Source organism: Heterocephalus glaber, unplaced genomic scaffold (genome assembly GCF_053883595.1).
Source record: "Heterocephalus glaber isolate CG9 unplaced genomic scaffold, H.glaber_assembly_v1.0 deba00001760, whole genome shotgun sequence".
Taxonomy (NCBI): Eukaryota; Metazoa; Chordata; class Mammalia; order Rodentia; family Bathyergidae; genus Heterocephalus; species Heterocephalus glaber.
Genome location: NW_028258457.1, coordinates 7,564,853 through 7,579,613, shown reverse-complemented (window position 1 = coordinate 7,579,613; position 14,761 = coordinate 7,564,853). Strand labels below are relative to the sequence as shown.

Below are 14,761 nucleotides of genomic sequence, written 5' to 3'. Positions count from 1 at the left end.
GTACATAGCACCAGTATTCAGAGTAGTCAAAAGGAAGAAGAAATCCAAGTATCCATTCATTGATGAATAGATAGGCAAAAGTGATCCATACATAAATGGAATATTATTCAGTCTTTTTGGTACTGTAATTGAGCTCAGGATCTTTATACTGAGCTACATCCTCATCCCTTATTTTTAATTTTGAGGCAGGGTCTTGTTAAATCCCTGAGTTGCTCAGCCTGGGCTCAAACTTGCAACCCTCCTGCCTCAGCCACCCAGAGTGCTGGGATTACAGATGTGCACCACCATAATCAGCTTATTCAGCCTTTAAAAGGAACAAAATTCCAACACATGCAAAAAACACAGACATGATACTTAGTGAAATAAGCTAGTTATAAAAGGACAAATTCCGTATGATTCCACTCAGAAAGTTCCTAGAGAACTCAAATTCAAGAATGGTCAGTATCAGAGGGTTGGGACAGGAAAAGAGAGTGTTTAGTGGATAGAAAAATTCATTTTGGGAAGAAAATTTTGGATATTGTTGATAATGATGGATGCACAGCAGTGTGAATGCCACCGATCTGCACACTTGACAATGGTTAAAAAAGTAAATTACATACAAATAACAATGTAAAACTGCCTCTTTACCCATTGTGGGGAGTAACTCTGAGGTTCATGTTCCATACTATGTCCAGCAGTTCTCTGAGAGGGTCATACTTCAGCTGTTTCTGTGTAACTTGCTTGATAATGGACTTTATATTTTTTCCTGCATTTCCAAAGTCACTTCCCACTCTCAGTTGGTACTTTCTGGGATTACTTATAGATAAATGACTTGTGTTCAGACTCTGTTTCTAGGATCTAAAACTCAAGTCTGAGGCTAAACAAATTATTTCTTAGAATGATATAAGACACATACTTTGAGGAAAGAAAGAACAGAATCCAGCATCCATCAACTATGTGACTGTTTTTTTTTTTGATACCGGGAATCAAACTCAGGGCCTCCAATGTGACCTTAAATGAGATCATTCTATAGAGAACCATTAGTCAAGTGAAGATTATGTCAATAACTTATTTGTAGGGACACCATGACAGTTAAATGCAATGCCATCTGTAATTTTTTCAGCTAAGGAAATGAACATTGTACCAGTTAAACTTGATCGTAAACCTGGCTGGATAAAGAGACTCCTGGACAGATTATTGGATATTGCAGATACTAACCTGTCAGTGACTTGACTCATTGATGAATTCATAACTGGATAGGGTAGTAGGAGGAGTGACCTAGTTGGAGGAAGTGGGTCATGGAAATTCAACCTTGAGGATTATATCTGGTCCCTGGTCCCTGCCTCCCTGCCTCTTCCCCTGCTCTCCCCTTTCTTTTCTTTTCTTTTTTTTTTTTTGGTACCGGAGATTGAACTCAGGTCCTTGCGCTTGCACAGAAGGCAGCGAAACCACTGAGGTAAATCCCCGGCCCTGCTCTCCCCTTTCTAATCCTATGATTTGAGAAGCTTTTCTCCTTGCTCTTCTGCCATGACATTTCTGCCTTGGAGACAGCTGACTATGGACTGAAATATCTGAAGACATGAGCCAAAATAACCCTTTTCTCCTTTAAGTTGTGTATAGCAAGTCTTTTTTTTCCCCTCAGCAACAGAAACCTGACCAACACAGAAAATTGGTATTTGCTGTGACTATATCTGACCATGCGATTCAAAGTCTTTTGAACAAGTTTGTTGGAGGGCTTTGTAAATGTTTGGACATGTGGATCACAGAAGCCCTAGAATGCAGTAAACAAAGATTGAGGTGCAATTCTAGTCAAGACTAAGATAGGAATGCAGATAATAAAGACTGTGCTCCTGAAGTTACAGATGGGAATGAGGACTCTATCAGGAATTCAACTAAGTCTATGCATGGTACATCCTGGCAAAGAATTTGAGTACATTTTATCCATACACTAAACTTTCAGCCTGAGTTTAAAGGTGACAAATTAATGACATGATGGAGAAAACTTCAAGGCAGCCCAATGTTCAGACTGTGGCATGGGTATTGCTGGCTGTTTTATTCTAAATTTATAGGGAGAATTTGGAAGAAAAAGCAGAGCCAAAAGATTCAAAAAACTTGTATTTTCCAAAAATACAAGAAAAGAAGCACATATAAAACTGGGGGTAAAGAATGTATGGTTGCTGAATAGATTTGTGCCACTAAGAAGAAACCAATTATGTTGCACCAGGACAATAGGAAAAATGTCTTGAGGGCATTTCAGAAATCACCAAGACCACATTCATGACTATTCAAGGGTACAAAAGCATTAACTTTTAATTTGTGGTGAGAGCTGCTGGGCCTGTTACTTGAGAAGAGCCACATAGAGATTTGTTGGGATTCATTTCGCCATGCTCAGCCACCCAGGCACTCAGAGGACACTGCAGCTGTAAATAAGGGAACATGGCTACTGCCAAGCTGGCATCAGACTTTAGTGTCATCTACATGACACTAGTGTTACAGTCATGAAGAATGTAGGCGTTCAGGCTCATGGAGGCTTCCACCCAAATTTCAATGGAATGTTGGGAGGCAAGGCAATATATGGCAGGGTCAGGAGCCCCTTTGAGAGAAATATAGGAAGCCAAAGGTGCAGTGGAGAGACCAAGATGTTGGGAATGTGGAACATCTGCTGAGGAAAACTGCATGAAGCAAGCATAGCCAACCCAGGAGAGGCCACATGGGCAAAGATAATGGGGCTGTGGAAGCCTGTTGGAGTTCACATCTTGATAGCACATGCCTTCAGTGCTGGACATGGTGCTATAGAATTTAACATTTGTTCTGCCGAATTTTGGCACAATTCTTTTCTATCCCTTTATTCCTCCCTTTTAGAATTGACATGTTTACCCTGTGACATTCTATCTTGGGATTATTAACTTGCTTAAAAATTTTTTTTTCTGATAGGGAGTTACAGCTGAGAATTCCCTTGCATCTCTAAGGACAATTGGGATTTGGACATTTGAGCATTGCTGGGATTGCTGAGATTTGGGGAAAGTAGTTTGTTTGGGTTATGGACAGTTACGTTAGATGGAATTAGAATCTTGTCATTGTGTTTATATGGATATTAAGTATGGTTTAAGGAGTGTCAAGTTGACAAGAGGTGGACTGAATGAGTTAATCTTGACTGTCAACTTGACTGTATTAAGAGATTCTGGGAGAGGTGATTGGATTGTGAAGGGGCACTAACATCATCAATGGGTTAATCCATTGAGGAGTTCATAGTGGAATGAGTTATTTGTAGTGGGGCCAGTGTAGTAGTAAAGCGAGTGACTCTGCAGAGGGGCCAGTGACTCTGAAGTGAGTCATGGGAGTGTGACCTTAAGAACTATATCTAGTTCCTAGCTCATTCCTCTCAGGTTCTTCTGCTTTCTGCTTCCAAGATGCCAGCAGCTGAACAGCTGTCTTCTAGCTTGCTTTTCTGCCATATTTCTTCCTTGGAGCCAGCTGACAATGGACTGAAACCTTGGAAACCTGAACCAACATAAATAATTTCTCACTAAGCTGTATGTATTAGATAATTTTTCCCAGCAATGGAAAGTTGACCAAAACAAATTCGGTGACTGTGGTGGTGGAGATGGGAAACAGCCCTTGGAAGAACCGAATGCAGGCAGAACATATGTATGCAGGTCTCAGTTCTCTCAACTTGCAAAGGGCTCCTCTTCTTCCCTGAAGGAATGGTCCAAATCCCAATTTCCTTTCCCCTGGCCTTTGGCCGTGAGTAGACTCACCTCCAGAATTTTGTGCTTCTGATCCTGACACAGCCAGCAAGATGCTGAGAGCTGGAATAGAAAGAGGAGAAAATAATTCCAGAGTCTGCCTTGAGAATCTGCTTGGGCTTAGTTTAGACTCTGACTCCCTACAAAGACAGACTCCTCCCTAGATGTACTTGCTAGCTTCAACAGAGGTGCTATTAAGACAAGCTTAACTGTGGGTATCATAAACTTAGGAAGCTCAAAAGGTGAATCCGATTGTATCTGTGTGTTCCAGTTTCTCAAAACTCAGCAGCTAATTCAACTTTTTCTCCAAAACTAACACTAAAAGACCAATTTTTCTATCTCTCTTCTATATTCACTTTTCTCTCCATCAGTCCAGACTTTAAATTCAGTAGAAACATAAAGTTAATGGCATAGACATTTAAAAATTTTTTAGTAGCCATATTTTGAAAAACCAAAGACTCAGGCGAATTTAATTTCAATGATCTATTTTATGTAACCTAATAGAGTCAAGATGTTTACATTGTAATTTATAAGCTTATGTTATCAACAAATATTAATTTAAAAATGATTTATAAATTATTTACATTTTTTCTATTGTGTATTGAGTCTTTGTGCCCTAATTTGTATTTTGAACACATAGCACCTCTTCAGCCAGACTGGTCACGTTTTTAATGCTTAGTAGCCACGAATGACCTATGACCATGGTACCAGAAGGGTCAGGCCTTAGTGACTGGTTTTTTTTTGAACAGCACAGACACTGAGACCCTAGGAGCCTGGTTACTGTGGACAAAGTTCATATGAGTAAGGATATTTGAAGATGACCTGTTTCTGCTTCCACTGTGTTGAAAAGAAGCTTCGTATACAAGCTGAGAACTCAGAAATGCAGAAGACTTTCCCAGCTATTTCCTCCCAGGTTACATACTGCCTCAAGTCTGATAGGCTTGGAATGGCCAGCCACCTGATAAAGGCATTTTTGTCCTTTTCATCGCAGGCTGACTGTGTCAGAATCCTTTACCAAAATATGGATGCATTTTTCTTTCAGGGCCAGCATCAGCTCTCAAGTGGTAGCATTTATGGCATGTAAGATCTGCATCATTTTGAATTGTGTCACATCCACAATCCATTTAGATTCTCAAAGAACAAGACATGGGCTGGGAATGTAGCTCAGTGGCAGATCATTTGCCTACTATGTGTGAGGCCCGAGGTTCAAGCCCCAGCACTGGAAAGAAAAGCCAGTGGACCAACATGAGATGAACCTCTCTCCTCCTAAGTCCTCCATTATATTCATACAATGAAGCACTCCTCTGCCATAAAGAAGGATAAACCTGAGACATTTTTAGGTAAATGGATGCACCTTGAGATCATAATCTTAAGTGAAATAAATCAAACACACAAGTTGAAGTATCACATTGTTCCTCTTGTGTGAGAAAACCAAAGTATAAATAAGGAGCAAAATGAAAGACAGACATTAGGAAGTAGGAAGAACTTGTTCAAATGGGAAGGGGAGAAAGAGATGGGAGGAGGAGCTAAGGAAGCAAGGAAAAGGGATCTAAAGAACAGAATAGAATTGAAAGAAAAATGTAAATAGAGCTTTTGTGAATGGGGAGAAGAAAAAGGCTTGGAGGGAGGGAATAAGAAGGGAAAAAAGAGGAATCAAGGTGTGTTACGTACATGTGTAAATCCCCCATGACGAATATGATCACAATGTATGACAAACATGTTCTAATAAAAAATAAATAAAAGATCACATTGAAAACATTATATTTAAGGATTCACACATAATACTGGTAAATCATAAGACTGTGTCATTTTTCTAAGCCAAAAACACTCAAGCATAAGCATTTTTCCAAAAACGTATATTACCTTATCCTGACAGGGCAGAAATAGGTGAACTGTGGGCTTGTTTTTTGAATGGTTTGTCAGTGAAATATTTTTCATGTTTTTTGCCATTTTCAAATTAGAATTTTAACAGTTTTGAGAGGTCTTTATATACTCCTGACATTAATCTTTAGTATGCAAATATTTTCCAGCTCATAACTTGCTTTTTATCCTCTTAATTATGTCTTTTGTAGTAAAAGTTTTCATCTGGGCTGCGGACTTAGCTCAGTGGTTCTGCCACCTGCCTTGCAAACGCAAGGTCCTGAGTTTGATCCCTGGTACCAAAAAAAAAAGATTTCATCTAAATTTTGAAATCTAATTTTCAATTTTCCATTTATAAATTATGTTTTAGTTTCACATTTCACTGCATAAATCTAGATCCTGAGATTTTTCTCTTACTTTTCCCCTAAGTTTTGTATTTTGCATGTAAGTCAGTGACTCATTTTGAGAGTTTTTCTTTGTTTACAATATAAGATTTTGTTTTGTTTTTGTTAACTATAGATTTCCAGTTGCCCCAGCACCATTTAATAGCATTACCTTTCAGTTTTACTTGGGGAACCCCTTTCTAAGAAACTTAGTATGAGACTTTCTAGTCTTATAGTTATTGCTGGAGGAAGAGACAAGTGTGGGCCTATGAAACAAAGCTAGGAGAGGAGGCTGTGGGGAGAAGAGAATTTTTGTTTTACTTACCCAGTAGCAGGGACAGACACTTTATTCTCATACTGCCGAGACAACAGGAAGAGCCATCTGAGAATCCCTCCCCTGAAATGAATAAAGCCTCACGTAAACAAACTTCTGATGGTCAGAAAATTTAGAAATCAGGTGGTCAATGAATATAAAAAAGATTCTAGTTTTTTCTTCTCTGTTGATCCAATAATTCTGTTTCTAGGAAACTATATCAGGAAAAAATATTACAAGTGTGTTCATAGCAGAGTTGAGTATAAGAAACAAGTTTACCACCCAAGAATGGTGAAGACTGTACATGCATTCAAGGGAATACCTTGATGTAATTTACAGTCCTTCTCTGCTGCAATTGGCAAAGTTCACACTGTAAAAAACTGTGTAGCAAAAACTCCCTAGATTCTTTTTCTTCACACAGTTATCATTTGTTTTTAAATTTTTGCAGAAGTATTTGATACCACTGTAAATGAGACTGTCAGAGCCTTTAGAAAACATTGTGTAAAGTGTTCTCTCTATGGATATCACTTAAAAATTTAAGAAGCATTCTCCTACCTTACTCTTTAATTAACTTATGTTTTGGGTTCATGAAAGAAAACCACGAGATAGTGAACTTTCTTTGGCTGCCTTATTTCACATATGATAGAATGTCAGTGAGCAATTGAGATAAAATTTCTGATGTTCATTAACAAAGATAATGAGCTTTGCAAATATAAACCACTTAAGTGGTAATGCCAGCACTGGGCACCAGATGGAGATGTATCTAAATAAATTTCATGAAGAGTAAATGGAAAAACAACACTTCAATATGTGCAGTGCAAAAAAATTGATATCACACATAAAAAGTGTTTAGGGAGAGAAGCTCAACTGGTCCAAGCACCCAGAAGGAAGCTCCCCCACCGCCAACCCAGGCTCCTAGGGCAGAGAAGCTCAGCTGGTCCCAGCACCTGGAAGGAAGCTCCCCACCTCCATCCCAGGCTCCTAGGGCAGAGAAGGTGAGCCGGTCCCAGCACCTGGAAGGAAGCTCCCCCACCGCCATCCCAAGCTCCTAGGGCAGAGAAGCTGAGCCAGTCCCAGAACCCGGAAGGACGCTCCCCGGCTGCCATCCCAAGCTCCTAGGGCAGAGAAGGTGAGCCACGCGGCTGCCAGAAGCACCACCCCCATGTGGAAATGAGAAGACACATAAACAAGCCTCAATAACAGACTTCTGGATCACCTACAGCAACCCCAAAGGGAAACAAGATGGAACAATCTGATACTCAACCACCTGGACTCTCTGAACTCACAACAAAAGAGGATCTGGGAAAAATGAAATCAGAAATAATTACTCAGATAACAGCAAAGATTTTGCTCATGGTGCAAGACATGATTACTAAATCTAGAGAGGACACAGATAAAAAAATAGAGGATCTGAGGAACATGATGGAATCCCAACATAGGAAACAAATGGAATCCATAAAACAGATACAAACAGATTTCCAGGAGATTAAAAACTCCATTGAAAGTCTACACAGCAGAATGAACCAATGTGAGGATAGAATTTCAGATATAGAAGATAAGATTGCAATTAGTGACCAGGAAAAGAAAAATTGCTTTAAAATTGTAAAGGAACACAAGAAATCAATCCAGCAGCTGCTAGACAATGCAAAGAAGAATAACATAAGACTGATTGGAGTCAATGAAGAAAGAGGAGCGAGTGCAGATGACATAAAAAAACTGTTCACAGAAGTGATGGCAGAAAACTTCCCAAGGAGGGGAAAAGAACTTGACATACAGATAAGTGAGGCATATAGGACTCCAGCTAGCCTTGATAAAAAAAATCTACACATAGGCATATAATAGTTAGGATTCCAGAAATCCAACAGAAGAAGAAAATTCTACAAGCAGTGAGAGAAAAGAAACAAATCACATAAAAGGAAAGACCATCAGAATCACAGCAGACTTCTCAATGCAAACCCTCAAGGCAAGAAGAGCTTGGAGTGACATATTCCAAGCCCTAAAAGAAAACAGCCTCCAACCCAGATTGATGTACCCTGCAAAACTATCTTTCAAAATGGATGGAGAAATAAGATACTTTCATGACAAAGAGCAGCTCAGGAACTTCATGAATACCAAACCAGCACTCCAAAGAATTTTACACAATAACCTAGGAAAAGACAATGAGGATCACAACCCCAGGAAACCCAGCAGAATGAATCCATTGGGTGTGACAAATTAAACGCAAAGGGGGAGAATCCAACAAAAAGAAAAAGTCATGACAAGGCTTTTAAAACTTTTAGCTTCATCTCCCTAATGAGTGTATAATTCAATCTTATTATTGTACTGATTAGTATTTTCCTGATTCTAGAGTTGCACACCCTTCCTTGTGCTATACTGGCTATTTATTATCTTCTTATATCTACATTTTAATTGGGTTGTCTACTAAGGAGCTGTAAGAGTTCTTTATATATTCTGGTCATAGGTTATATGCATTGGAAATATGGTCTGTTTAAGGACTACTTTTCATTTTAATGATGTCATTTAAAGTTCTAAATTTTGATGGAATTTCATTTATCAATTTTTTTCTTTTATACATCATGTCTTTTGTATCCTAGGTAGTTCTTACCTACCCTGAATTCATAAACATTTTCCCTTATAATTTCTTCTTAAAGTTTTATACTTTTAGGCTTTCATATTTAGGTTCACAGATCCCTTCAAGTTATTTTCATGTATGGAAATAAAGGGTTGAGGTTAATTTTTTATATACGGATACCAGGTGTTCTAGTGCCATTTGGTGAAAACACTATCTCTTCCTCGGCTCTTGAATTGAGTTCATATTCTATAAAATGCTAATGTTAAATAATCTTTCAAAACTCAGTGGACCATATATGTGTGGTTTTATTTTTAGATTCTCTGTTTTATTCAAATGATCCATATGTCTTTCCTTACACCAACACTGCCTTGATTAATGTAGCTTTAGAAGAAGTCTTAAAATTAGGTACTAAATGTCTTCCAACACTGTTTTTGTTTTTGTTTTTAACTTTTCTAGGTCTTTTGTACTCCTACATAACTTTTAAATTTCAATATCCAATTCTTCATTTATGGCAAGTATACACAGACCTGAATTTTTATATATACCTTGTGTTTTCTAATCCTGCTAAATTCAAGTACAAGTTCTAGGGGCTCCTAGAGATTTCTTAGTATTTTCTCTGTAGATGATCATTTCACCTACAAATAAAGATTTTGCTTCTGCCGTGCCAATCCTATCCTAATTGTGTCGTATTATTGCCAGACTATTTTGGTGGGGACTAGGTTTCAAAGTTTAATGGACAGATAAAGAGTAAGCATATCTGCCCTTGTTCCTCACCTTAAGGAGAAAGCATTGCATCTTCTCCATTTATATAAGGCGTTCTCACTGGAAGTATGGAGTACATGTCTTTAATCTGTTGAGAAGGTTCTGTTCTACTTCTAGTCTCCTGATAGCTTTTACCATGAACAGCTGTAGAATTTAGTCCAATACTTTTTCTCCAACTAGTGACAAGATCATATGGCTTTTTCCTTTCCTCTGTTAAAATGATGACGTTTGGGGGTGGATCTTCCAATGCTGAACCAACACTGCCATCCCTATAACAAAACCACTTTCTACATCCTGCCAGATCTGACTTCCAATAATTTGTTTTGTTAAACAAATTTCTGTCTATGCTCATACTTTTTTCTTCTATTATCTTTATCTAGTTTTAGCATTAGCACAATGTTGATTTCCTAAAATGAGGGGAGAAGTGTTCCTTCTTTTTTCTGCTTTAATTGTTTGATATAATTTATCAGTTAAAATGTTTATGAGCCTGCTTTTGTCATATAAGTAGGTTTTCAAGCTAGGAATATACTTTCTTTAATAGGTGCTATTCAAATTTTATATTTCCTCCAGAGTTAGTTTCATTAATTTGTCTTCCATGGTACTTCTTAGAAGTTGTCAAATTTATTTCAAAAAAGATTTTTGTAATATGCTTTCTATATCCTTTTAAATTCTGTAAAATCTGTGGTAATGTCTCCTAGATCTTAATATTATAATTTTAAAAATGTATAACTGATATTGTGTAACAGGAAGAAAAGGTCTAAAAGAGCAGGGGAATTGGGAGGGGTAGGGGAAGGGAAAAAAGGGAAAGGAAAAAATATGAGAAGAGGAAAAAAAATGGTAACGAGGTCTTTGCAAACAGGGAAGGGTGGAGGGGGTGAAGGGAAGGCAAGGGAAGGGGAATAAAAATAAGAAGCAAGAGACTCATGTAATGGTACAAGATCCCAATGATGAATGTAACTGTATTTTATATGGAAAGTGTACCAATAAACTTAATGGGGAACAAAAAAATAAAGACACCAGTCACTGTAGGGCCCACCATTAAGAAAAAAAAAAAAAGTGTTTAGGAACCTATTAAAATAACAATGAATAGCTTTCAGGATGCGACATTAGAATGTAAAGGAGATTGTAGAACAAAATGCAGATTATCAATTTAAAGAAATTATAGATGATGATAAAGGAATGAATTAAGAGTGATTTTGAATTTCTTTTTCTTTTTTTTTTTTTGGTACCGGGAATCAAACTTGGATCCTTGTGCTTGTGCAGCAGGCAGCAAAACCACTGAGCTAAATCCCCCGCCCCATAAATTGATTTTTATTTAACTGTAATCCTATTTTTATATAGATCTAAAAATACTGAAATAATAGTAACAACAAAGTGTTTTAATAGAAGAAATGAAATTACTTGAAAAATAGTTCTTAGATGTCTTCACCTCCTAATCTGATATGTACATTTTAGTTTGATTTCTGAGTTTGGAATCTATTAGGAATTGCCTCTATTTTTTTTTTGTATTAAATGATTGGTTTCTTAACTTTTATTTTCTCAGTACATGTTTGCAATACATGAAGTTTACTGTCATCTTAGTGAGTAGGTACATGTACTTAACACATCTTGATTATATTCCCTGTCTTCGCTCCACGCATCTCCCTCCCTCTGTCTCTAGGTCCCCTTTCCCCATTTCCATTATTATTGCTATTATTATTGCTTCTAGTTTGTGTTTAAGACATATAATGTTTATGTTCAATGTGGATATTTGATACATGTTTGGTATATGTCTTTTCATTTCTCCTTCCCCTTTCTCCCTTCCCTCCCTCTCAGTCTCTGGGACAGCTGTCCATTTGCAAAAGATTGGGCTCCCTGTTTCTTTCTATTGACCCTTTATCTATCTCTGTGTTTATAAAGCACTCCTCTCTCGATTCACTGTCCACACTTGGTGCTGGCTATTGCCAGTTAACAGGCATCATAAGTCAATGTACAGCAAAACTCAGTTGCAATTCCAGATTTTCAGCTGTAAGTTGAGTGGTCCCGAAGTTATGACTTTGCTTCCTGGCCTTTGTTTTCTAATTTGCAAACATGGATCTGAGAAGCACCTACTTCACAGCACGGTTGTGATTCAGCAAGATGAGCTTGTGGGAAGTGGTTCAGGGGCTAAGCAGGAATAAAGGAAACAAGACCATCCAGGAGTCCTAGTGAGGCTGAAGGATGGACTGTTGGAAGCACATTATGCTGTTGTCACTACAGTTGTGTATGTTTGAAAAATTCCAAGATAAAAACAAGTGAGAGAAGGTGATGACAGCAAGTGATGCAGGTAACTGTGAAGACAACAGGTAATGATTTTGGTGTTGAAGTGGAGATGGTGTTGGATGATGGACGTAATAGTGACGGTGGAGACAGGGCTGGTGGTGACAGTGTGTGGAGAAGGTGTGGGTGGCCATCAGATGGTGGTGGTCGTGGTGGGGATGATGCTGATGAGGAGGGAGGAGAGGAGGTCATGGTGAGGACAGTGGTGACAGTGTACATGGTAATGTCAAGCCCCCACCGTTTGACACCTACCCATGGAATCCTTTATTTTGTGGCTCTCAATAACCTAGCTGCACATTATGCACTAGAATCTTGCTAAATCAAATTTTGCTACAGATATTTCTCTGATTCCTTGCATAATCACTTCTTAAAATAATTTATAGAACTTCATTGTGGGCCAAGAACCTTATTGAATGCTTTGTAAATGCGATGTCATGAAAAGTTCACAAACATCTTACGATGCATATCTTATAATGATAATTATAATTATCATAGGAAGAAATGAAGTTTCAAAGAGATTACGTTACTAGTTTAAGAGTCATGTTGTTAGGAAATACAAAGCTAAAACTTAGGCGAAGTCTGCTTGAGTCCAAAGCTCATGAACAACTTTTTTTTTCTGAGAATGTATGCTGCAGTGTCCCTTGGGAGAGACATGTAACATGAATAACTATGGATATTAACAGGAAGCAGTACAGCCTGGAGAAAACTGAAGATAATGTACTCTATATGAAGATATTCATATCCAACTTTCCCTTAAATACAGAAACCACGAGCTACCAGCTTGCAATCCTGCATAAGACTTGATTAAAATTAATTGACTTGATTAAGTGCTTGATTGAAAATTGAATTCTGTATGTCTTGCCAGAGAAATTATACTTAGTTACGTCCTCAAGGGCTCCCCTTCTGCCAGCTTTTTCCCCCTTTTTGATTTATGCTTCTCTCCTGTTCAAAAAGAATCTACTTGGAAGTGGTCTGCGTGTCCACCAACAGATGAATGGATAAAAACAATGTAGTATTTACACACAAGGAAGCACTGCTCTGCCATAAGGAAGGATAAACTTTGAGTCATTTGTAGGAAAATGGATGGACCTTGAGACCATAATGTTAAGTGAAATAAATCAGATACACAAGCTTAGATATCACATGGTTTCCCTTATGTGAGAAACCCAAATTATAAATAAAAAGTAAAATAAAAGATAGATGATAAGCAGAGAGACAGATCTTTCTCAAAGAGGAAGGGGATCAAGAGATGGGGGGAGGGAAGGGAAAGGGGATAAAAACTGCATTAAGAGCTGGGGATTTAGCTCAGTGGTTTCGCCGCCTGCTGCGCAAGCGCAAGGACCCAAGTTCGATCCCCGATGCCAAAAAACAAAACAAGACAAAACAAAACTGCATTATGTACATGTGCCAACTCCACACAAGAAATATAAACACGATGTGCTACAAACATATACTAATAAAAGATAAATAAAAAATATTCTGTGGAAACTCAATGTAAAGATCCCTTATTCAGATGAGAGGACGGTTCTCTTTTGACTCTTCATTTGAAACCAAGCACACTAAAGTAACAGTTATATGTAAAAGAAGTAATAATATACATCAAAACCGCTCAGGGACCCTCAGTGATGGTGATTTGGAGAGATTTGGATCCATGATCGGATGTAAAAAAAAACATTTTATCAGGAAGAGAGAGAAATCAAATTTCATTAAATGTTACACACTATATGCAGCACCCAATATTTTATAATTAAAGTCATTTTATTTTTGATTACTTTGTGTCCTATTAAGTTGATTCTATGATTACTTCTCCACTGAGTCATAACCAGCTGATTGAGCAATGTTAGCCTGTAAATGACTTTGCTGTGGCTAGGAATAAGGCCTACAGCCTTCCCACTGTGAACCCAGCATTTCATTGTGCTGGGCTGTTTACATGGAGGTGACAGGCCTGTATCTTTTTAGATTTTGTTTTCCTCATTTTAAATAACAAATTGGTTAGGTGTTACATGCGCTTTAGCCTCTGCTTCTTAAAGCTTTATCATTTTAGCTCACCTTATAACACTTCATCTACACATCTCCACATCACATGAGTGTGTTAAGACATCCCAGTAGGAGCCAACTATCCCACAACAGCACACACACTCCTTGCCAAACAGAATGGAAAATGAACATGACACACGCCCATATAGCAACTTTAAGAGACAAAGCATCAGGACAAGTAAGAAATTCTCCTTGAAAAGGTTTCTAAAGCCAGAATATTTTTGTAGACCCCAGATAACAAATGACACATTTTCTTTGTAAAATCACTAAATAGGTACTTACTTACCCTACAGAGAAAAAGTGCTTGCTTCTCACCCAGTCTGATGCCTTCTCAGTGCTAACAAAAAAAGGAAGTATACTGCTACTTATCTTGAGCTCCAGTTTCTCAAAGACTCTCGTGGTTGGGCATGAAGGCTGGCTTTGTTTTGGGGAATTTGCAAAATGCAAGGTTCATGAATTCTCTTTCCTTAGAGTAATTGACATAGTGCATTAGCCAGAGTGGGCCATATTAAAGTGTCTCAGAAAATGAACAAGGAAATGGGAATGATCTTCCACAGGGGAAACAAGACAATAGTGTGATGTCAACTCCTGTCTACTCCAAGGAAATGGATCCAACTAGGAAGAGGGCCTTTTAATTCTTACTGTGAATATAATCAATGCATGATATATGCATGTGTGCAGATGTCACAGTGAATCTTATTAATTTGTGCACTTAATACATATTGATCATAACTTTAAAATTTTAATGAAAAATTATAGTTCTTACTATGAGAAAGAGAGTTGGCATATCTTTGCTTTATCTAGTTCCTTA

General features: G+C 37.9%; 1 protein-coding gene across 2 annotated transcripts in view; it reads right to left on the bottom strand.

The window, feature by feature from the left end:
- LOC101709599 (putative adhesion G protein-coupled receptor E4P) overlaps positions 1–14,369 on the bottom strand; it is a 48,009-nt gene extending 33,640 nt beyond the window's left edge. For both annotated transcript variants that reach the window (XM_021245143.2, XM_087201250.1), the window contains exons 1-3: positions 14,237–14,369; positions 6,294–6,365; positions 3,738–3,788 (exon numbers count right to left, since the gene is read on the bottom strand). In XM_021245143.2, coding sequence (XP_021100802.2) covers positions 3,738–3,788; positions 6,294–6,324 — 82 coding nt within the window. In that variant the 5' untranslated portion in view covers positions 6,325–6,365; positions 14,237–14,369. The remainder of the gene's footprint in view (positions 1–3,737; positions 3,789–6,293; positions 6,366–14,236) is intronic.
- Positions 14,370–14,761: the final 392 nt, after the last annotated feature.